Genomic DNA, 21237 nt, shown 5'->3' with positions numbered 1-21237 from the left:
AGATAAAACTGCGCTCTCGAGCAATTGGGTTTTTTTAACAGCTGCGCTGCCCTGAGATTGCGCTGCCCGGACAGCCAAAAAAAAAATAAGGCGAGAGAAAAAGCCACCGCCGCCATTGCTCGGCCCTGTGACGAATCTTCTGGCTCATGCAACGCCCTCTTATCTCTCTCTCTCGGGGTTTTTTTTTATTCCAGTTGCCTGCGGCTCTGCTTCGGGCCCTGATTTCCTCATTGTTGCTTGCTGCTCTTTTCGTATTTGGGGGCCCTATATAACCCGATCGTCGCCAGTCTTCTGCCTTCGCTTGTACTTGGTCTTGCTCCTTGCGCAGAAACAAATTACCACTATCGACCACCAACTATTTCCCAACGTTCCCACTCACCAACTCCTACTCCCCAATACCTATCCCCTACTTCACTTCCGCTTCTATCTTCACATTCAATATCACTGCCGCTGCCATCTCTCTCACTCCTTACTTGGCAACTGCTTCAGCGGCAGTAACAGCTCCGGCTTCGCGCCCCGGATCTGGTCTTGAACGTGATAGATATCAACCTTTACACTTCGGCAGTGACGCCGATCCGTCTCTTCCCAAGCTTTCCACCCGACGGCTTCCGCTTCACCACTCCCGCTCCCTCAAAGTTCAGCTTGGCAACGTCAAACAAACCCAAACTCAACACAAATTCAACTCCCTCTCTCCTTTGCTCGAGTCAGTGTCCGTCATCAGCGACAAGAACCGGCAGCCCTACTCGTACCTTGCCGGCTTTTGACATCCGACTTGTCTCCGACAACGATAGCTTTGCCCCCCCGGCTCTGGCCTGGTACGTATTGCTTTCTCTCTTCTTTCTCACTCCCCACTTAGATCCCGCACACACACAATTGCAGGCATACACAATACACACACCCTCCTCTCCACTTTTCTTCTCTTCTCTCCTCCTCCTTCTCCTCTATCTCCTCCTCCTCCTCCAGCTCTACTTGTACCTACTGCTCCTCTACTTCTCTCCCCCACTATTATATATCTCTCTGCTTCTCGCTCTCGCCTTCTCTTATCTCCTCCCTCTCCTTCTCCTAGTAACCCTCCTACCTCGTCTCTACCCATCATCTCTTGCCTTCTACCATCCCATCTCTTCTTCCATCAACAACCCATACCATCACTGGTATATCTCTGTTACGCACTTCAGCCTGTCTCACGCTCCCTCACCAACTTGCCTCCAACTGTCCGCTTTGCCTCTTGGGGAGCATCAGGCCAATCTGTGGCATATGGACAGTCTCGTGTATAGACATCGGTCCCGACACTAACACTATCCACCTCGCATAGGCACTCGCTGCTTATTCACACGCTGTACACACACAGAGCAACAACCTTCAAAGCAACAACCTTCAAACTTTAAGCCATCAAAAGATCAAATTCGGCTGCAATGGCCAGTCAATCACCTCTAAACCCTACATTCAAGGGGCACGTAGCCACCACCTGGGATGCACTTCTCCTCTTCGAAGCGTGCTTGCAGGGTCAAATTAACCACGTGCCTCGACGCCCGCATGATCGTGAACGCCAAGAGCTCATTTCTAGCGGCAACATCTTTATCTATGAGGAGCATGCCTCTGGCATCAAGCGCTGGACGGACGGTATCTCTTGGAGTCCTAGCCGCATCCTCGGCAACTTTCTCATCTACCGAGAGCTAGACAAGCCCTTTCCTCCCGGCGAAAAGAAACGTGCGCTCAAGAGAAAACGAGGTTCTCAGGGCGTCAACAAGGCCACCCCTCGGTCAAACTCAACTGTACTAGACCCGACCACCATCGCCCGAGACCCAGAACGGTCGCTGGTCGGTTCTCTGGTGGACTCTTATCTGTTCAAAGAAAGAGGACTCGTCAAGAAGACAATCAGCATCACCTTCCAGGGTGTGCCGCACCATCTGGTCAGCTATTATAGTATAGAAGACGTCGACAACAAGTCTCTGATGACCCCGACCGAGTCCAACTTCTTTTCACACATCAAGCCTCGCACCGAGCTTGTCATGTCCCAAAACTTCCGCAATCCTGTGGATGAAGTCACCTTGTTTGGGCAGGAAGACAATGGCTTCATGGGTGCCAACGCGCACTTCTACAACATGGGTGCCCACGTCGCCAACTTCTCCCCACACTCTCATGTTGCCCAGGTTGCCGACTACGGCTCTCAAGTCATGATGTCTCAAGCCCTGCCGGTGTCAACCATGGCCGTCGCTCCGATGGCTGCCTACTCTAGAGCAGACTACGAATACCTTGCCCAGCAGCACCCACCTCACGATCACTTTGAAGCTCAGGTGGAAGCCCAAGCTCAGGCGGAGGCCCAGGCACGCTATGCTCATCGCCATCATTCATTTCAATATCACGACCACATTCCGCAAGATCAACTGCCGCAAGAGGCATTGCACCACCAGCAGATACAACAGCAGCAGATGCACCACCACCAACAGCAGCTACAGCGCCAGCAGCAGCTGCAACATCAAATGCATGCGATACAAATGCAGCAACAGCAGCAGCAGTTCCATCACCAAATGCACCAGCCGCAGCCCGACGAGCAGCGGCAGCACCAGTTGTCCCACCCATCACCGCACCAGCAAGATGTGCAGCCAGACGAGCAGCAACAGAACGGCGAGGGTTTTGACTGGTCCAATTATCAGGGACCCAACGAATACTACTATCCTCAACAAGGATAGTCGTTTGACGCGGAGGAAGCCATCGTGAGTAGTGTATTGCCACGATGATGCCTGACACGATGACTGACAAAAGCACATAGGGCACTACCGTTGTCTTCTTTAATATGCCTCTTCGCTTTGGTCGCTTCTGGCGTTTGAAGAGAGGGGGTTTCTCATGTACATTTCTGTGCTCCTAGCTGGAGCCTCTCAAAACGGATTTGGCGCGGTGTTATACGGGTGGGAGCTTTGATTTTTTTCTTCTTCTTTTTTCCGTTCTTCTTTTTTTCCGTTCTCTTTTCTTTCTTTCTTTTTTCTAATTCTTGCTCTTCTCTTTATATTGTAATTCTCCCTGGTTTTTTATTTACGCATAGGAATAGTGTTGCGGTGGGTTTTTTTTACACACGGTCTTGAGGGCATGTGTTTTTCCCATAATGTTTTCCCCATGATGGGCCATGGCGTTGGGCTTTGTACAATTGCTTGGACCTGGAGTTAAAGGCGGCGTATACGGAGTAAGGTTTGCGCCATTGTTCGGAACTGGGCGGGTTTGGGCTCGTCGATACTTTGGCTTGTTCATATCATGGTGGTATCTGTGGGTTGATTACCGGCGTTGGATGGGAATCTCTTTTAACGGATGGGCTTCTAAAAGTGCGTGCGGAGACTTGCTGGCTGGGTGGCCATGCGCTCTGATATACACACAACCAGCTGTACCTCTAGTGATAGGTTATTGATACTCTGGATATGTCTTATATCTCTCGAAATTTGCATGTGATGGCACTGTCTGTAAATGTCTGTAGTTTTGTGGTCGGCTTCATCCACGATGAGCGATCAGCAAAGACCAAAGACTACCAATAAGCAAGTATAAGTATAAATGCATGTTTCATTTCCCCCTTGTTTTGTGCCTTGATTTTCTGCTTGCCAGGCTGTTCTGTCAAACTACGGCTGGATGAGGCGGTGATCAGCAGATTTGCCCGAGGGGTGTGTGGGATGCGTCGCCGGTGATGTAATTGGAAACCTACCAAAACCATGGCTCTCATTGTGTTGAAAGTAATTTCCAGGGCTGTCATTGTTCCTTTTTAACCTTTGCATGTCTATCTTAATCTTTATGTTTATCTTTAAAAAAAAAAAAATTGAATTTAGTCTACTGAATCTGAATTCAGCTTCTTCACATGTAATTCTTTACTTTTTTGGGATTTTGGTGGTGTTGGCGGCACGTGTTTGTTTCGTTCGGTACCTTTTGGTGCCCTTTGGCGAATGATGGTGTCCCGTGGGCTTTGTTGTGCATGTGCAGGTGGGAACACGCTTGGATCGGTGTAGGAGTAGATGCATCGTTCGTCATTTGATGTGCTCAACAATTTTTTGGAGGGGGGGGCCCTGATTTGGTAGAAGCCTTGTAGGTCTTATTGCACAGGGCACTCAACGGATATAGATGCCTGGATTTGCCCTTGCTTCTTCTTTTCTGCTCCTTTTCTTCCTTCTTTTTTTTTTTTTTTTTGACCTTGTCTATTAAAGAGGTCTGATTTCTGGCCAGTGTATTTATTCGTCTCCCGTTGAACCTTGTTTTTTTGGGGTAGCTTCCCGCTTTTTTTTCTTTTTTTAAATTTAGCTGGGGTTGCACCCCTCCATCTTCCCTCCCGCTCTTGGAGCTTCTTCTTCTTCTTTGTCTTTTTGTCAATTTCATTGCTGAGCACCTTTATTGGAACGGGTGGCACATAACGCAGCAATGCTGTTATTTCTTCACAGGCGTGAGTTTGGTCTTGCTTCTTCGGATTGTGCCCTGTCTTTGAGCTAACGTGTGTGTTTGCAATGTTCAGCTTTCGAGGCGCTGGCGACGAAGCTTGCTGCTTCTCCCGACGAACGTAAGAGACTCTCCTCTACCAATACATTGCCCTTCGTTCTGTGCCGTCTGCATCGACTCTAACCAATACATTCTCCCAACAGTCAAGCTGACCTTTTCGTTCCTTCTGTCGTATCCGTTGGCGGGCATCCTCAAGCGTCTGCCGGATGCGAAGCCGCTGCAAAAGAACATCTTTATTATATGGTAACTCGCCAGAATTCCAACTTCAAGAACCCCCCTTTCGGCTTCAGCTTAGCTGACACAAGTCGCAACGAACCAACAGCGTCTCGCTCTTCTACCTCGTCGGCCTCTTCGACCTGTGGGATGGCATCCTCACCCTGGCCATCAGCGCGGGCGGCACCTACGCCATCGCAAAGTTCCTGCGCGGCAGCCCCTACATGCCCTGGATCGGCTTCTTCTTCGTCATGGGCCACATGTCCGTCAGCCACATCCAGCGCCAGATCCTGAACACGCCGGACGTGGTCGACATCACCGGCGCCCAGATGGTGCTCATCATGAAGCTCTCGGCCTTTTGCTGGAACGTGGCCGACGGCCAGCTGCCCGCCGACCAGCTGTCTGAGCTGCAGCAGAACCGCGCCCTCAAGGAGCTCCCGCCGCTGATTGACTATATTGCCTACGTCCTGTTCTTCCCCTCGCTGTTCGCCGGCCCGGCCTTTGACTATGCCGAGTATCGCCGCTGGATCGACACCACCATGTTCGACGTCCCCGCCCAGATCGATCCCGCCAAGAAGCCTCCCGTGCGCAAGAAGCGCAAGATTCCTCGCAGCGGCACCCCTGCCACCATCAAGGCCGTCACCGGGCTCGTCTGGATCGGCCTCTTCGTTGGCCTGTCCGGCAAGTTTAGCCACACTCACGTTACCGACGAGTCCTTCACCGAGCGATCGTTCCTCCACCGCGTCTTCCTCATCCACATGGCCAGTCAGGTGACGCGCTTCAAGTTCTACGGCGTGTGGGCGCTGACCGAGGGTGCCTGCATCCTGGCCGGCTTGGGCTACAACGGCATTGATCCCGCCACCGGAAAGGTTTCGTGGAACCGCCTGCAAAATGTCGATCCCTGGATGGTTGAGACGGCTCAGAATCCTCGAGCGTATCTGGCTGGATGGAACATGAACACCAACAACTGGCTGCGCAACTACATCTACCTCCGAGTGACGCCCCGAGGCAAGAAGCCCGGATTCCGAGCCAGCATGACGACGTTTGTCACCAGTGCCTTTTGGCACGGATTCTACCCTGGCTACTATCTCAGCTTTATGCTGGCCAGTCTGATCCAAACGTCGGCCAAGAGTAAGATGTCTTCCCTTTTATCCATATCTAAATACTTGTTAGTCCAAACTAAAACGTGACTGTGATAGACTTCCGCCGACACGTTCGCCCCTTTTTCCTCGATCCCATCACAGGAAACCCCACCCCCAAGAAGAAGTACTACGACTTCGCCACCTACCTCGTCACTCAGCTCACATTCTCCTTCACCACGCTGCCTTTCCTCGTCCTGGGCTTCAAGGACTCGTTCCGCGCCTGGTCCCACGTCTACTTTTACGCCTTCATCTGGACCACGGCGTCGCTCGCCTTCTTCGCGTCTCCCGGAAAGGCCCTGCTTAAGAAGAAGCTCGAGAGTCGTCAGGGTAAGGCTAGCGCCCGGCTCAAGCGCTCGACGAGCAGCGAGAGCCTTTCGGGCATGGAGCCGATTCTGGGCATCTCGAAGGATCCTGAGGAGGATATTGCTGAGGCTGTGAGTGAGTTTAAGGCGGAGATTGCGGCGCTGCAGAAGCGGAAGACGCGATGATTTTTTTCTTTTTTAATTTTCTTGTCGGACATTTTTTTTCTTGGAAATGTTTGCAAGTGTGTGTGTCGAGTATAATGGGAACGAACAATAGACAAATGGGTGAGATTAGGATGGAACATATATTTGCACGGGAACGGTTAGAAGAGCATGCGGATTTTAAGGGGGGACGACCTGTTATACATGTAGAGAGACAAAGTGTAACCCTCCTATGAATTTCTCGCTTTTAGTGTATTTCTTCTCTTACAGGTTTTAGTTTGTATAGCTAAATTGAGAGAGATGTCCATGAAGTAAAAAATATAATGTGGTTTTATTTCATCTGCTTTTTGTGAAAATCTAGCCTTGCCTCATCCTCTTCTCATCATCAACATCCGTCTTTTTTCAAAACACCGTCTCCTCATCAAACATCCTTGGGCTATGCGTATATATCGTACAATATCAGCATGTAACATTCGGACCATCCCTCCATCACCCAACATCAGGTATCTATTCTCATGCCTCCATCCATCAAAGTTGTAAAAAAAAAAGTTATGTATATAATATAAAAAGTTGTGTTTATAAATATATCGAAAGAGACGTTAAAAAGGGGGTTGATTGCGTAACGCATAAAAAGTCGTGTGTTGTGCGTGTGTACACACATTTGTTGTTGTATAAAATGTCTGTAATAATGTAAATGCGAGTGTGAATCGTTATCTCGTAAGAGTTGTGCGAAAAAAAAAATCGAAGTGAAAAGAGAAAATGAATCCGAAACCCCGAAAACGGCGCCATCCAGAAACGAGTTATCCAAAAAAAGAGTATTGTCGTCGTCGTCCCATCAGAAAAAAAAAAGATCGCTAAAATATCCCAAAAGTGTGTGTTTGTCGCTTTTTTGCCCAAGATGAAAAACTCCCTGCCCAAAAGACCCGTTCATGAATGCCACTGCGTCACGCCGACGACAATCAGGACGACGCAGAGGCAGATGATGAGGGCGCCGATGATGGACATGCGCCGGTTGACGCTCCTCCACCACCTGGCGCGTTCATGAAGGCGCTCCGCGTTGATGTATAGCCTCTGGTTGCGTGCCTCCATTCGAATATCCAGATGGCCTGTGCTGTAGGCTTGTTCTGTCATTTCTCGCTCCAGCTTGGGAGGAATTGGCAGAATGGCGCCTATTATCCAAGCTATGGTTTCATTCTGTTAGCCAATGCTCGGCGTGTCCGTACAACTCAATAAGACTTACTAAATGGACAGATGAAGCCGAGAACAAACAGCACAAGCTGGAGGTTTCGTTTCCAGATGCCATAGTCGGCAGATTCGGCCAACGAAGGAGGCGACCAGATGCTAAATCGGCTGGCTCGTCTATCGGTCTGCAGATGCGGTGACCAGACGCTCGAAGTCTGCTTCTTGACGCTATGATCGACGGGCATATAAGGCTGAGGGCGGATGTCCATCGAATCGGATTCACTAGCGCGTCGATGCATTTCTCGGGGCCGACGACGGGGATTGAAAATCTCTCCAGTGTGCGCCTCATAACTAGGGGAGCGGCTGTGGGACGAATCTCGGTGTAAGCTGCTGGTGAATTGCGAAAACATGGACTCGTTGGAAGGTTGCGCCGCCAAAAAGCGCCGTTCTCCACTCCCGTAATAGACCCTATTCAAGTTAGATACACCAAGCTTCACAGGCTGATTACGGGCTCTGGCTTACCTTGCCCATGCCGGAATGACCGACGCGTAGCTTATGCTGTTGTTTCGAGAATTGCTTCTGGAACGGGAACGGTGATTTCTGGCCCCTGAGTGCTCGGAAGCCATGCTTAGGCCGCGGGCACGGGAGGGAAGGCGGTTCATACTCTCCAGGTCTGCCAGACCATCGCCATCCTCATCATGATCACGTACTAGACGAGCAGTAGAGAAAGGTGTATCTCTGCCATAAACTGGTTGAGGTCGGTCCACAGAGCCGTTTCGAGAATGAGACGCCATGGCCAAAGCCTCCTCCACACCAAAGGTGGAGAAGCTTCCTGTCTGCCTGAGCTGGTTGAGCGTAAAGACGCTGCTGCGAGCATTGCCAGACAGTCGAGAGATGGACCGAGTCGTGTCACTCCGTTCGCTCTCCGACATGACTGTGGACAGAGCAGTACCCCATGGCTGCGTTCGAGACGTATTTCTGCGGTGAACACCCTGGCTAGCGGTTGACTGAGATCGTGAATGTCGCCCTTCCAAATCGACCTGTGTGGACACGCCCGCTGGCGTACTGAGATCGACCTCTCGGTTGAACCCGGAGCCGGAAACAGAGTTCAAGGACCCGGTCCTCAGATGCTCGAGCGATCTAGTGCTAGGAATCGTCGAGCTAGAGTAGAGGCGACCTGATCTCATGGGTCGTAAAGGAGCCACCACCATGCTGTTGTTTGAGTATTCGGACGGCGCATGAGAGATATCCGTCCCGTCTGACTGGGTACGTCGGTGTCCGTGGACAACATAGTTGGGAGTTCCCTGGGCTTCTGAATCTGAGTGCGCCCGGGATTGGTCAGATGTTGACGCGCCGTCATAAACGACATAGTTGGGTCCGCCGGGGAAAAGCGAAGAGGTGTCGAAATCCGATGCCATGGAGCCACGGACAGTGTCCGGGCCAGAAGAGCTTTGCGCATACGTCTTGTAATTCGTGCGATCCGACACGGTGTTGCCGGTTTTGTTGGACTGAAATGATTTTTTGGTAGTCAGAGCAAACGCAGCGATGCGCTCTTCCTCCACCGCAATCTTGCCTGAGGCGACAGGATCTTCTTCCAGGAATGGAGGCAGCTGGGTGGGGGTTAATTCGGTCTCGGTGGCGTCGCTGAGGTGACTCTCAACCTTGCGCAGTCCACCAACAAGATTGTAGTTCCAAGGGGACATGGATTCATCATCCTCTTCGGGGATTGATGGACCTAGGGATGATGCGGTCACGGAGGCGCTATCCTCTGCCAATGTCGTCAAGGCCGAGCTGGGGCGATCTTCGCTAAAGATGCTTGAAGAATTCTGCATATAAGAGGAACTGGAGGCGACAGAGTAGTGCGGGTTTGAGTCGGTGCGAGTAGAAACAACAGAGTTTGTCCGGGAGGCCCGAACGGAGTTAAGGGGGACGAGGGAGAAGGTCTTGTTGTCGGAATTAAGGTTGATGTCGATGAATCTCTTGGGGCGACGTTGGACAGGGGATGTCGTAGCAGAGGCGGCGGCGGCAGCAGCAATATTGGCAGTAGCATCAAGTGGGAGTTCAGGTGGGAGTTCAGGGGATGGCGGAGACGTCAGGTTTTTCAATGACTGCGACAGAGATTGAGATCGATATCTCCCCCGAGGGGCGGCCTCGATAGCCGATGAACCGGTGTCGAGGATTTCATTTGGGCCAATACTCGAACTCCGTCGCTTGCCAGCTGAGGCGCGAGACGGACCGGCAATAGTCGAGGCTGAAGAAGGAGGGCTTGCGGTGGCGGGCGAGTCGTCCGCAGAATGGACTTCGACATTGTCCAGGTTCGAGCCGATGGAGGCATTCGGGTTGAAAAGCTGAGAACCGCCGCTGAGCCGGGTTGGTTCATACGGCACAAGTCGAATCTGAAGTTTCTCGTTTGGAGACGATCGCCCTTCCGAGGACCGTTCGGAATCGGGCGATTCGGACATCCTCTTCTCACTAAACAGGAGAGCCGTCTCATAACATTTGCCCAACTAATTTGAAAGATGGCGAGAGGTCGGCGCGGCTGTGAATGAAGAAACTTGGTCTTGCAGGGCGCGAGGATGCGTAGAAGCCAGTGAATCGCTTGGTGCGGAGGTGGCGAGGCCGTATGATAACTCGATATTACGTCCGAGGGCTTCGATTCGTCGTGTGGTGCGAGCCGATCGGGCTGCTGGTCATGCCAATTCGGGTTGGACGGGCAGTCTCGCACAGAAACAAGAAACTGCCGGAGCACGAAGGGGGTATTTGAAAGCAAATATGAAGAGGGGAAAGAAGAAGCAGAAATTGATTGGTCGCGTCAAAAGGGTCGGCGGCTATAATGTTGGCAAGCAGATGAAAATAAAACCCGTGAGAATCGAAAAGTGTAACCAGAAAAAATTAGCAGCGCGCCTGGGAGAGAGTCGCAGGCGAGCTGAAGAAGAATTCACGGACCAGTCCGAAGTAGCGACTGGAAGAATTAAAAATTAAAGAAGGACATAAACCGGGCGATTATTCGTAGGATCCTCAAAGACTGTTGCGGCGGTTAAGCGGCAAGACGAAGCACAGCGATGCCAGCCAAGGCGTGCGCAGTCCGAGTATGGATAGGGCAGAAAAGAGCGTAACGGTCAGCGATTCGAGAGAGCGACAGACGGGAAAATGAGCGTGTGGAGGTTTGCAAAAGAGCGAAAGAGAGCCGACAAGGCGGTTGATGGGGCACGAAGATGCGGCCCGGGGGGGAGGCCCATGAAAAAGGGGAGGTCCGTAGCGTCCATGTACGAGTAGCCTGGCCTGGCCGCAGCGCCCGGGGGATGTGGATGGGGATGGGGATGGACGAAGAGTCCGCAACTGGAGCTTTGGCCCGCCAGAGTTTGTGCTACTGGAACTGGACCCGTCTAGAGAGTTTTTGTTTTTGAAGCAATCATATCATGCAAGGCGACGACGATGGTGGTTGGTAGGTAACATGTCGAGACAAGACGTGGAGCTGAGTGACTGAGTCAATTGTCGTAGATGGATCATGCGACTCGGTTTGAGTTCAGTTCAGTTTGGCACAGATGATCTGTTTCTGGTCTTGTTTATTCATGCGGTACTTGAGCTCCCAGGTCCAGAACAGGTACAGCATGTTCGTGCTGTACATGGGCCTCCCAGCATCGCGATGGGGCGTTGCCAGGTATATTCCCGGTTGTCTTGACTGTCCTTGACCGCCTACGCGTGGCTTCAGCTCCGTGGACATCGACATCCCTTCTATGGCTTCTCTCGATCCGTCTCCCTCCGTTTTGTCGCTGACTGTGTCTAGCAGAAGTGAAAAGAGTGGCTCCCAGCAGGCCAGGTTCGTCGGATGGCCAGACGCAGATGCAGGGGTTGCAGAACAGAGCAGAAGCAGAAGCGCCGCTAGTAACTGGGCCACCTGCAGGGAGATGCAGGTCCGGGCTTCTAGCGACTCCAGCAGCGCGATAAGACGTACGAGTAAGACTGAGAGAAAAATAAAAACAAGCAATTGAGCAAAAATGTGCGCAGCGGAATGGGGCCTCAGACGGCGGGCGCTGGCTGGCTGGTTGAGTTGAAGCCATCGCGATCGACGCGGTCGCAGAGAGACGGGGGTGAGGTAACCAGATCGGTGTCTAGCATGAACTCTACGGGCTGCTAGCTGTGGACTACTAAGATTTCAGGCACCGCTGGTGGTTCCGCGCTGGAGAGGCTCCTCCGGAACGGTGCCTGGCTAGGGAACAGTACCGTTTGCATTAATTACGGTGTCGAGGCAATGGACTGGAATGAAAGAATCCGGGACAAACAGCCTCAGGTTGAGCTCGGATCAATTCAATTCAATCGCGCCCAATTCAATTCGCTGCGGTATTAATCTTACTGTTTAGAGTCTTTTTACTGAGGCAAGCGAGTGGCGCAGTGCGCAGATGCCCTGCATGCCCTGAAATTACAGGCTCGGGCGGATGCATGCACACGCACATGCACATGCACACAAACAGCTTCAGGTCGTTTCCAATCGTTTGTTCCAGTCGTCTGTCTGGTGTCCTTCACCTGCACCGCACACGCGCCCGCCGGGGGCAGAAGCGCAGTGCATGCAGCAGTGCAGTCTGACAGTTACTATTGCTATCTATTGCTACCTAACTGACTGCTGATCGCAGTGATGTGATGATATCCAGTCGATGGTGCGCAGCCGATTGGCAAACATGAAGCCCGTTGGAATGGACCTGAGCGCAGGCCTTTTATGCACGAACACTTGGACGAGTGAGATTGGACGCTGGCTAGAGGCTAGCCAACGCTAGAAGCATTTGGCAGTTTGGAAGGATGCAACGGTGAAACGGTTGCTGGCGTCTGCGTTTGCGACTGGAGGTTTCGGGGCTTTTTTCTGTCTGTTATCTTCATCCACATCCACAATTGATGGCGACACATTGCATCCGGTTCATTCATTCACCTGAAGCGTTTGGTGAGAGTGGCCGATGAAGCAGTAGAGAAGCTCATTACTATCGTTGACGCCATTTGCTCACTTCCGTGGATTACGACAACGATCCCCCTGGCAAATAAATACACAGCTGGAGACGGAGCTCCCGATCCAGCACGGTTCGCATATTGCAGGACTCGCTAGTCCGCACTCGTAGATTAGATGACTGTGACTGTGACCGGGACATCCAAGAAATACTGTACCAGTCAGACAATCAAAGACAAGCAAATCACCACCAAGAATAACCTAGAGCAGCAATCAATTGAGTAGTATTTCTTCATGTAGGTTGTCCATTAAAGTTTCGTTCGCAGAAATAGTCAACCCATCATCTGTAGTCGAGGCTTTAGTCATCAATGATAACCACCCATTCCGCATAGAGTTCCGTTAGAGCCGCAGTAGCATCAACCAAAAGTTGCAACCAAACGCCCTAAATTCTATCTAGTCCTCCGCACCAATTCAGGAACCCATTGTTCTAACCCACGACGAATCCATTCTCTCATCCATATCATGCTCCATTATGAAAACAATAATACCTTCGTCTCCATGATCCATTCTATTATTATGCTGCAGCCAAACTTTGCGTCATTCCACTCCCCGCATAGGGTAGCCATCCCCTCTTTTTTTTTTTCTCTTCTCTTTTTTTAAGCGGAACCACATGCACATGCAGGCTTCTCCGAGTCTTCATACGCTTGCTTTGGCGACTGGCGCGCGGCTGTTCAGCTTCCACCGAGCCTTTTGGTCCTATCCCCAACGCTCTGTGTATCCTGTCGTGTAACTGTAACTTCAACCCTGTTTGACAGCTGGACATCTCGCTGTTTACACGAACACGCTTCACTCTGCAATAGGCCGAGAGTGCCGCTGTTTCATATTAGCCTCATCAGATGGATCCTCCGTCGCCAGGTGCTCTCAGCCAGCCCCAGGCGTTTGGCCTCTTGGTAAGCAGTATCGAAACTCTCTTCAGATCATGCACACGTCGCTAATCTATTATGCTTTATGCTATTTGGGGAAAACACAGGCGGCATACACCCTCATCTATGTGCTCCCCCTCTATGCATCCTCAGAAACAAGAGCTGCCCCTGGCAAGTCAAGAGACGCCCCCGAGGCCATTCGCGCCAGGATCTTCGTCGTCTCACTGTCTACTACCGCGTGCTCTCTCGTTACGTTTCTCCTCTTGCCCTATGTCTGCACCTCAGCGGCCGCCACCAGCTGTAGCCCGCTGCATCTGATGGGCTATTGGCCGCTTGGCCTGGTCGAGACGCTCAAAAGCTGTCTTCTGACGGGCCTGCTCTTTGCCGCACCGCTTTACGAGTGTCTTATCGTCGACGGCGTCTGGCGAGAATGGGCATCCGGTCTTCAGCCTCTCCGGGAAATCTGGGCTGAATGGCCCACCTGGCGAAACCTGGTTGCTGTGAGTTTTCCAAGCATAACCCCAGCACGATGAGATGAAGAGCCCCATCATCGATATACCCCTGCCCGCATGTTTACAACTAGTCCGAGTGCTCATGTTTTTCTTGCGCAGGGCCCCATCACCGAAGAATGTCTATTCCGCTCCGCCGCTATCCCACTGCTCCTGGTGGCAGGGTCTAGCATCAGCAGAATCATCTTCCTATCTCCTGTTGTCTTTGGCCTTGCTCACGTCCACCACTTTTACGAATTCCGCATTACCCACCCGCAGACGCCCCTGGTGGCTGCCATTGCCCGCTCCGTTCTCCAGTTTTCGTATACTTCCCTCTTCGGAGCCTACGCAAACTTCCTCTTTCTGCGGACCGGATCTCTTCTTGCCGTCATTCTGGTCCACACGTTCTGCAACTCCATGGGTTTGCCTCGCGTTTGGGGTGCCGTCCAACCTTATTGGCTTGACGAAGCCGACTCTTCTCGTCCGAGACGCACGATCTTGTGGTCTGGGATTTATTACGTGCTGCTCATTGGTGGCTCAGTTGCTTGGTGGAAGAATTTTTATCCTCTAACTGAGTCGCCTATTGCTCTGGCAGTATTCTAGCATACTTTTCACTATCTGTCCACATCGTTTCTCCCATGAGCTGATACATCCAGCTATGAATGCCAAAAGAAAAGAAAGAAACCAACATTACTCCTGTGTGGCGATTCGCCTTTGCCTTTCATGACTCCCAACCACACTATCGTGGGGTTTTGATGCTGCCCTTCTATATCCCGCAAATGTTGCCTATCAAGCCCGTATAACCAGATGCATCGTCCATCATAAAAACATACTTGTGCCCTATTAGCCCCTCGTATCCCTACTAAGACTGCGTAGCGAGCCTTCTTTGGAAAACTCATCATCCATCAATGGTCTGCGGTGCCGTAGAGTAGCCTGCTCCCGGCTCTCACTTCCAACAGAAGGGTCTCTATCTTTGCCTTTGGAGAGCCCAGTAGAGCTTGTACTTCCTTCTGCCATGGCATCGTCAGGGCCCCTGGTATTCTTCTTCCTTGGCCACAAGCTTGGCAGCGCAATCTGCTGAAATCTTGGCTCGACTGCTCGTTCATCAAACCACCTGTGTAGCCGTGATTCAATCAGCTGGGCAATCTTGGGCACGTCCTGCAATCGTGAACGGCTACCAAGTAAGCTCCTGATGGAGAAGTCGAGCCGGTAGTCGTCGAGGAAGTTAAAGGCCATCATAGTCGGGGTCGATTGAGAAGGGTTGCTCGGGATAAATGATATGGATAGCGTTCCGCTGAATCTCACCACCGAGACGGAGAGGGCTACTGGAAGAACTGCAGATAACTTTTTGGGATAGTTGAGAAGCAGCTTTGTCTCCACGGCCAACGTGAGCATGTCGCTAAGATCGACGTCCATTCGGGCCTGGAGGCGAGTGCCGTCCCGAGCTGCCGTGGCGGGATCGATTTTCACATGGCTGCCCAGGCTGATGCCGTCTTCGTCGACAGGAATAATGCGACAATTGCTAAGGATGGGAAACTCTTCGCCCAGGCTGAGCTCCGTGACGCGAATCTCGTCGACAAAGTCCGGCCTGGACGTCCCGTTCAAGGTTTTGGTGAGGGAATTGAGAATGGCATCGTCATGCTGAGCGTCGCTGCGAAATTGAGCAATCGTCTGCGCTATCAGCACGTTGAACCAGTCCAGGCTTTCCGGCTGGTGGCTGTCGACGTTGTAGTACGTCTTGCTCAGGATGGATCCGATGGTCAGCGTCGGCGGGTTCCTCAGGACGGTGGACTTCTTGCGGTTCAGGGTCTGGCCGATGCGCTGGCTGGGAGAGCGTAGTCTCAGGAGGGACTGCTTATGTGCCAGCGTCCGTGATCTTCGCTCTGTGGCGCGGAGCGAGGCGGCGACGTCGGGGGAGGGCGCATCGCCGAAGATGAAGAATTTGATGAAGGCGGCTAGGATTAGGACGACGGAGAGTTGGCCTACTATGAGGCCTTGGGTGAATGAGAGGCTTGATGCGTGGAAATGTGAAGCTCAGGTTAGTCTTCAAGATGGTTTTCTGCTTTGATACAGAGGACAGCTTACGTCGGTTCATGCCGCGCCGGGCAAGAATCCGCCATTCTCAGAATAATTCGATTTTATTCAAGGAGGCGAAGATAGAGAATTTACTAGGCAAGATTATAGCCGCCCATTGAGTGGGCACTGGGCTGGGTGTGAGGTGAAGAGTGAATTTGGTGCTGCTTCACTTTGTGATGAAAGCACCATGAGATCGACACCTGAGGTTCAATGATGGAGTGTAATGGGCCAACTTTTACGCATGTAAACCCCACAGCCAATCAGGCGTGGGGGACTGCCCACAGCCTTTGGGCAGTCTTTTAGCGACCAAGCAGAGAGAAGCTGCATACCCACCTATTTCGAACTGAGGGCGTTTAAAAAAAAGAGGTAAAAACCTTATAAATAAAATGGTGGAACGATCAGAACATCATGAGTTTTGTTTCTTTTTCTTTCTTTTTTACCGTCTCTTGATGCTTGTGTCATCATCTTCATATGAGCTCTATCTGGTTGGAATTCAAGCGTTGAGCATACACTCTGTACATCTACAGAAAATGAGGCGGTAGACTTCCATACTCACTAAAGCATGGTTATCAAGAAAATTCACCTTTACCCCCTCCATACTGAATTATACATCGCTATGATTCTTCATTTTCCACCTCATGTTTATACTATCTCGTCATGTAAAGATATAACACTGTTGTGAGCGAGGAATATGTAGCTATTTCGGTCATTACGTAGCTTCCTAAGTCTAGTCCTAATTTGGCACTGTTTGCTAAGCTCCCTCATGCGGCAGCCAGTTCTTCCGCTCTCCGTCTTCCCTCATTGGGCATTTCCCTCTAGGCGTCCAGTGAGGTCACCCCAAACTCCATAACACGTCTCCAGCTTGTCGATAGGCGCATGTCCAAGTGAGCGCTCTCAGTCCGGATATTCTCAACTCAGCACTTCAGTTTCTCGCCATTTTCCTGGTTGTCACAAATACCCATCAAGCTACCCGGGGCATGATATCATGTAGCTAGCGACAAAGCGAGAAATTCGTCATCATGGATGTCTCTCAAGCTGTCTCCGGATACCTCTCCAAGATGATGCTATCATCGGGCGATCCTTCGTCTTCAAAGATGAAGGTTCTGCTGCTAGATAGGGAGACTATTTCCATTGTCTCAACAGCCATCACACAGTCATCGCTGCTTGATTATGAAATCTATCTCATTGACCGCCTGGACAATGCTAGCCGCGAGAAGATGCGCCATCTCCGGTGTATATGCCTGGTTCGCCCCTCATCAGAGACGATACAACTGCTTATAGATGAGCTTCGGGATCCGAAATACGGAGAGTATTATCTATTCTTCACAAACGTAGCCAAAAAGTCTGCCCTGGAGCGGCTTGCCGAGGCGGACGACCACGAAGTTGTCAAGCTTGTGCAGGAGCATTTCGCCGATTATATCGTCATCAACCCAGATCTATTTAGTCTCAACATGTCTCTTCCGCAACAGCGGATATGGGCTGGTGGACCTGACAAATGGCACCCCGATGCTCTCCAGCGGTGCTCTGAAGGTCTTTTGGCTGTACTTCTCTCTCTGAAGAAGAAGCCGTTAATCAGATATGAGAAGAGCAGTCCCCTTGCTACAAAACTGGCCTCCGAAGTACGCTACATAATGACAAAAGAGGAGCAGCTATTCGATTTCCGGAAAGTCGATACACCTCCCATACTTCTCATACTGGACCGCAGGGAGGATCCGGTGACACCTCTTCTCACCCAGTGGACGTACCAAGCCATGGTTCACCATCTTCTCGGTATCAAAAACGGCCGTGTTGATCTTAGCGAGGTTCCTGATATCCGGCCCGAGCTCAAGGAAATTGTCCTCTCTCAAGACCAGGATCCATTCTTCAAGAAGAATATGTATCTGAACTTTGGTGACTTGGGCGGAACGATCAAGGAATATGTCGAGCAGTACCAGTCCAAGACGAAAAACAATGCCAATATCGAGTCAATATCTGATATGAAACGGTTCATCGAAGAGTATCCGGAATTTCGGAAGCTCTCCGGAAATGTAAGCAAGCATGTTACGCTTGTGTCCGAGCTTAGCCGGAGAGTTGCTGCGGAAAGTTTATTGGAAGTCAGTGAGCTCGAACAGAGCCTGGCTTGCAATGACAACCATGCTTCCGATCTAAAGGTAAAGAGCACTTCTACGACTGTAACTGGTGATTAACAAGGAAGAATGATGAAGCTAATGATTAACCCAGGCCGTACAAAAAATAATCCAGTCCCCTAACATAACGACAGGAAGCAAGGTTGGAGTGGTAACTCTATATGCCTTGCGCTATCAGAGACACCCATCAACTGCCCTTCCCATGCTCATGGACCTTCTTGTTGCGGCCGGCAATGTATCTACGAGACAAGCAGATCTCGTCAAGAAAGTTCTCAAGTATCATTCTTCATTACACACCTCGGACTCTCGCACTGGCATTTCAGACATATTCGACTCGGCAGGCATTTTCTCTGGCACAGCAAACCGATTCAAGGGTCTTAAGGGCGTGGAAAACGTTTATACTCAGCATAGCTCGCTGCTGGAAGGCACCTTGCAGAATCTCATCAAGGGTCGACTAAAGGAGCAACAGTATCCGTTTGTGGAGGACGGCAGTTCCACTAGAGACAAGCCGCAGGACATTATCGTTTTCATGGTTGGGGGTGTTACGTACGAGGAGGCAAAAATGATTGCCGGAGTCAACGCTACGATGCCCGGCGTGCGTGTGGTTCTTGGTGGCACATCAGTTCATAACGCAACAACATTTTTGGAGGAGGTTGATGATGCCGTCTCCTCTTGGGCTTGAATAGAGACTCGGACAGGCGTTGATGATACGATATGTAACGAAATGACAGATAGCTACTCTAATACTTGACAATATTCAGAATTCTCTTGACTTTAATTGTGAAACCTCTTGTATAAACCGTCTTAATTCTGGTGAGCTACCTAGACGCTGCAGTGGGAATACGTCATATGCATATAGCCGATATATGTATCTATCAAATATCTTATCGATAAAAATTATTGCGACACTTCTAGAGATCAAATCTAGCAGAAGAATTGTCGCATGAGGATTTCTAGGAGGGAGAAAGCATACAGGTGCTGGATCATATCGAGATGAGATGAGTGCCTTATTGCGTCCTCGGTCGTTTCACTGGCGCCCCAGTTTGAGACATCGTCGGTTTGCTACAGTGACCGACAGGCATAGGTGCGTTGCAAGGCTTTTCCGTGAGACCGCAAAGAGAGAAAACGTCAACTAACACGTACAGTAGAGCTTTCGATGTCGTCGTTATAGGCGGTGGGCATGCAGGTGCCGAGGCATGCGCTGCTGCTGCGAGAGCCGGTGCGCGGACGGCCTTGGTTACACCCAAGATCGACAATCTGGGGACATGTTCCTGCAATCCGAGTTTCGGAGGCATTGGCAAGGGGACAATCATTCGAGAGATTGATGCGCTAGATGGACTGGCAGGGAGGATCATTGATAAGGCTGGTGTTCAATTCCACCTGCTGAACCGTAGGAAAGGACCGGCTGTCTGGGTATGACTGCTCTGAATTTGTCATGTTGGGCATACGCCTTGTCTGACTATCATGCTAACTTGATGCTTTCTTTTATTAGGGTCCGCGTGCACAAATTGATCGAGACCTTTACAAAAAGTACATGAGAAGCGAACTCGAATCGTATCCGAATCTATCGCTTGTCCTAGAAAGCGTGTCGGACATTATCTTAGCAGAAAACGAAGGCTCTAGCGACGGCGCAAAGGGCACAATCGCCGGTGTCCGACTCGAGAATGGCGAAATTTTACAGACTGGAAGAGTAGTCATCACGACTGGAACTTTTCTGGGAGGCGAGATACACATTGGGCTTGAGGCTTATCCAGCTGGCCGCATTGGAGAAGCAGCAACAACGGGCTTGAGCAAATCATTACGGGAAGCAGGCTTCCAACTAGGACGATTGAAGACGGGTACTCCGCCGCGACTCGATAAATCAACTATAAACTTCGACATACTTCAAAGGCAGCTGGGTGATGATCCCCCCGCTCCTTTCAGCTACCTAAATAGCCAGGTGGCCGTTCAAGATCAACTCACCTGCAGCATAACATTCACCAACGAGGCTACGCACAAGATTGTCCGCGAAAACTTGGATAAATCAATACACATTCGCGAAACTGTCAAGGGTCCGAGATATTGCCCCTCTCTGGAGTCAAAGGTTATCCGCTTTGCAGATAAAGAGCGTCATATCGTCTGGCTTGAGCCAGAAGGTTTCGACAACCCAATCATATACCCTAATGGACTTTCCATGACAATACCCGCAGAGGCACAAGAGCAGGTGCTGCGTTCAATACAAGGGCTGGAGCATGTCAAAATGCTGCAGCCTGGTTATGGTGTCGAGTATGACTATGTTGATCCTCGGGGATTAAAGTCCACCCTTGAGACAAAGGCAATTGGTGGTCTTTATCTAGCAGGACAGATCAACGGCACCACAGGATATGAGGAGGCTGCGGGCCAGGGAGTCATAGCCGGTATGAATGCTGGACGAGCTGCCCTTGGATTGCCAGGCGCCTCATTATCTAGGTCGGATGGCTACATTGGCATCATGATTGACGACTTAATCACCAAGGGTGTGACAGAGCCTTACCGCATGTTTACATCCAGAAGCGAATTTCGCATGGCTGCCAGAGCAGACAATGCGGACCTACGGTTGACGGAAAAGGGACGAGAATGGGGCGTCGTCTCGGACCATAGATGGAGCGCTTTCTCGGATGAGAAGCAACAGATTCTAGATCTCACCAAATCTCTCGGTGCCGTTTCCTTGTCGCCCGACGAATGGATGAAGGCAGGGTTTCAGTTGAAGAAGAGCTCTCAGCGCCGAACCGGCATTGACATGCTGAGACTTTCCAATACTGCCGAGCGAATCCAACTGGACCAGCTTAGCGCCATCGTGCCCGAAGTCATGAACTACTCGCCGCGCATTCGAGACAGGGTGGTTATTGAAGCGGCTTACGCACCTTACATTAAGATGCAGGCGGCGGAGCGCGGGCGGTTCGTCAATGATGAAAATATTCGCCTCCCGCTTGATTTGAACTATGACTGCATTCCTGGGTTGGCCTTGTCCGAGAAGGAGGTTCTGAGGAGAACACGGCCTGAGACTTTGGCGCAGGCTCGCCGTGCCGAAGGCATTACTCCTTCTGGGTGCATTAGATTGCTGGCTTACATTCGTCGTCAAGGGTCATCTGCGGCAGTGCCTATTGGGTTAGAAGAAAGTGCGTTGGATGCTCGCCTCTGATGATGGACGGACACATGGTTATGATTATGAAGGCTGCGATTGTAAATGGGGCGTATAAGCCGGAAT

General features: G+C 51.1%; 7 protein-coding genes across 7 annotated transcripts; 4 read left to right on the top strand and 3 right to left on the bottom strand.

Annotated features, from left to right (window-relative positions):
* Nucleotides 1–1412: 1412 nt before the first annotated feature.
* M431DRAFT_100555 (hypothetical protein) lies at nucleotides 1413–2690 on the top strand (the record flags this gene model as incomplete). The annotated part of the gene is made up of 2 exons (XM_024911226.1): nucleotides 1413–2114; nucleotides 2412–2690. The coding sequence occupies 2 exons, from the start codon at nucleotides 1413–1415 to the stop codon at nucleotides 2688–2690; spliced, it is 981 nt and encodes a 326-aa protein (XP_024767837.1).
* A 1699-nt stretch (nucleotides 2691–4389) lies between these two features.
* Nucleotides 4390–6307, top strand: M431DRAFT_100728 (hypothetical protein; the record flags this gene model as incomplete). The annotated part of the gene is made up of 5 exons (XM_024911247.1): nucleotides 4390–4411; nucleotides 4481–4525; nucleotides 4608–4707; nucleotides 4787–5808; nucleotides 5877–6307. The coding sequence occupies 5 exons, from the start codon at nucleotides 4390–4392 to the stop codon at nucleotides 6305–6307; spliced, it is 1620 nt and encodes a 539-aa protein (XP_024767836.1).
* Nucleotides 6308–7210: 903 nt separating this feature from the next.
* M431DRAFT_100713 (hypothetical protein) lies at nucleotides 7211–9927 on the bottom strand (the record flags this gene model as incomplete). The annotated part of the gene is made up of 3 exons (XM_024911243.1): nucleotides 7211–7464; nucleotides 7524–7933; nucleotides 7988–9927. 3 exons carry the CDS (start codon nucleotides 9925–9927, stop codon nucleotides 7211–7213), a joined length of 2604 nt encoding a protein of 867 aa, XP_024767835.1.
* Nucleotides 9928–11031: 1104 nt separating this feature from the next.
* Nucleotides 11032–11526, bottom strand: M431DRAFT_487941 (hypothetical protein; the record flags this gene model as incomplete). Its single annotated transcript, XM_024916516.1, has 1 exon — nucleotides 11032–11526. The coding sequence occupies one exon, from the start codon at nucleotides 11524–11526 to the stop codon at nucleotides 11032–11034; it is 495 nt and encodes a 164-aa protein (XP_024767834.1).
* A 1768-nt stretch (nucleotides 11527–13294) lies between these two features.
* Nucleotides 13295–14412, top strand: M431DRAFT_501417 (hypothetical protein; the record flags this gene model as incomplete). The annotated part of the gene is made up of 3 exons (XM_024918013.1): nucleotides 13295–13348; nucleotides 13429–13821; nucleotides 13933–14412. 3 exons carry the CDS (start codon nucleotides 13295–13297, stop codon nucleotides 14410–14412), a joined length of 927 nt encoding a protein of 308 aa, XP_024767833.1.
* Nucleotides 14413–14652: 240 nt separating this feature from the next.
* Nucleotides 14653–15929, bottom strand: M431DRAFT_100610 (hypothetical protein; the record flags this gene model as incomplete). The annotated part of the gene is made up of 2 exons (XM_024911231.1): nucleotides 14653–15820; nucleotides 15895–15929. 2 exons carry the CDS (start codon nucleotides 15927–15929, stop codon nucleotides 14653–14655), a joined length of 1203 nt encoding a protein of 400 aa, XP_024767832.1.
* A 975-nt stretch (nucleotides 15930–16904) lies between these two features.
* On the top strand, nucleotides 16905–21171 carry M431DRAFT_100640 (hypothetical protein; the record flags this gene model as incomplete). The annotated part of the gene is made up of 6 exons (XM_024911235.1): nucleotides 16905–18035; nucleotides 18106–18663; nucleotides 18700–18727; nucleotides 19005–19064; nucleotides 19096–19424; nucleotides 19504–21171. The coding sequence occupies 6 exons, from the start codon at nucleotides 16905–16907 to the stop codon at nucleotides 21169–21171; spliced, it is 3774 nt and encodes a 1257-aa protein (XP_024767831.1).
* Between the last annotated feature and the right edge of the window lie 66 nt (nucleotides 21172–21237).

Source organism: Trichoderma harzianum (genome assembly GCF_003025095.1).
Source record: "Trichoderma harzianum CBS 226.95 unplaced genomic scaffold M431scaffold_28, whole genome shotgun sequence".
NCBI classification, from domain to species: Eukaryota; Fungi; Ascomycota; class Sordariomycetes; order Hypocreales; family Hypocreaceae; genus Trichoderma; species Trichoderma harzianum.
This window is presented reverse-complemented; position numbering and strand designations above follow the sequence as displayed.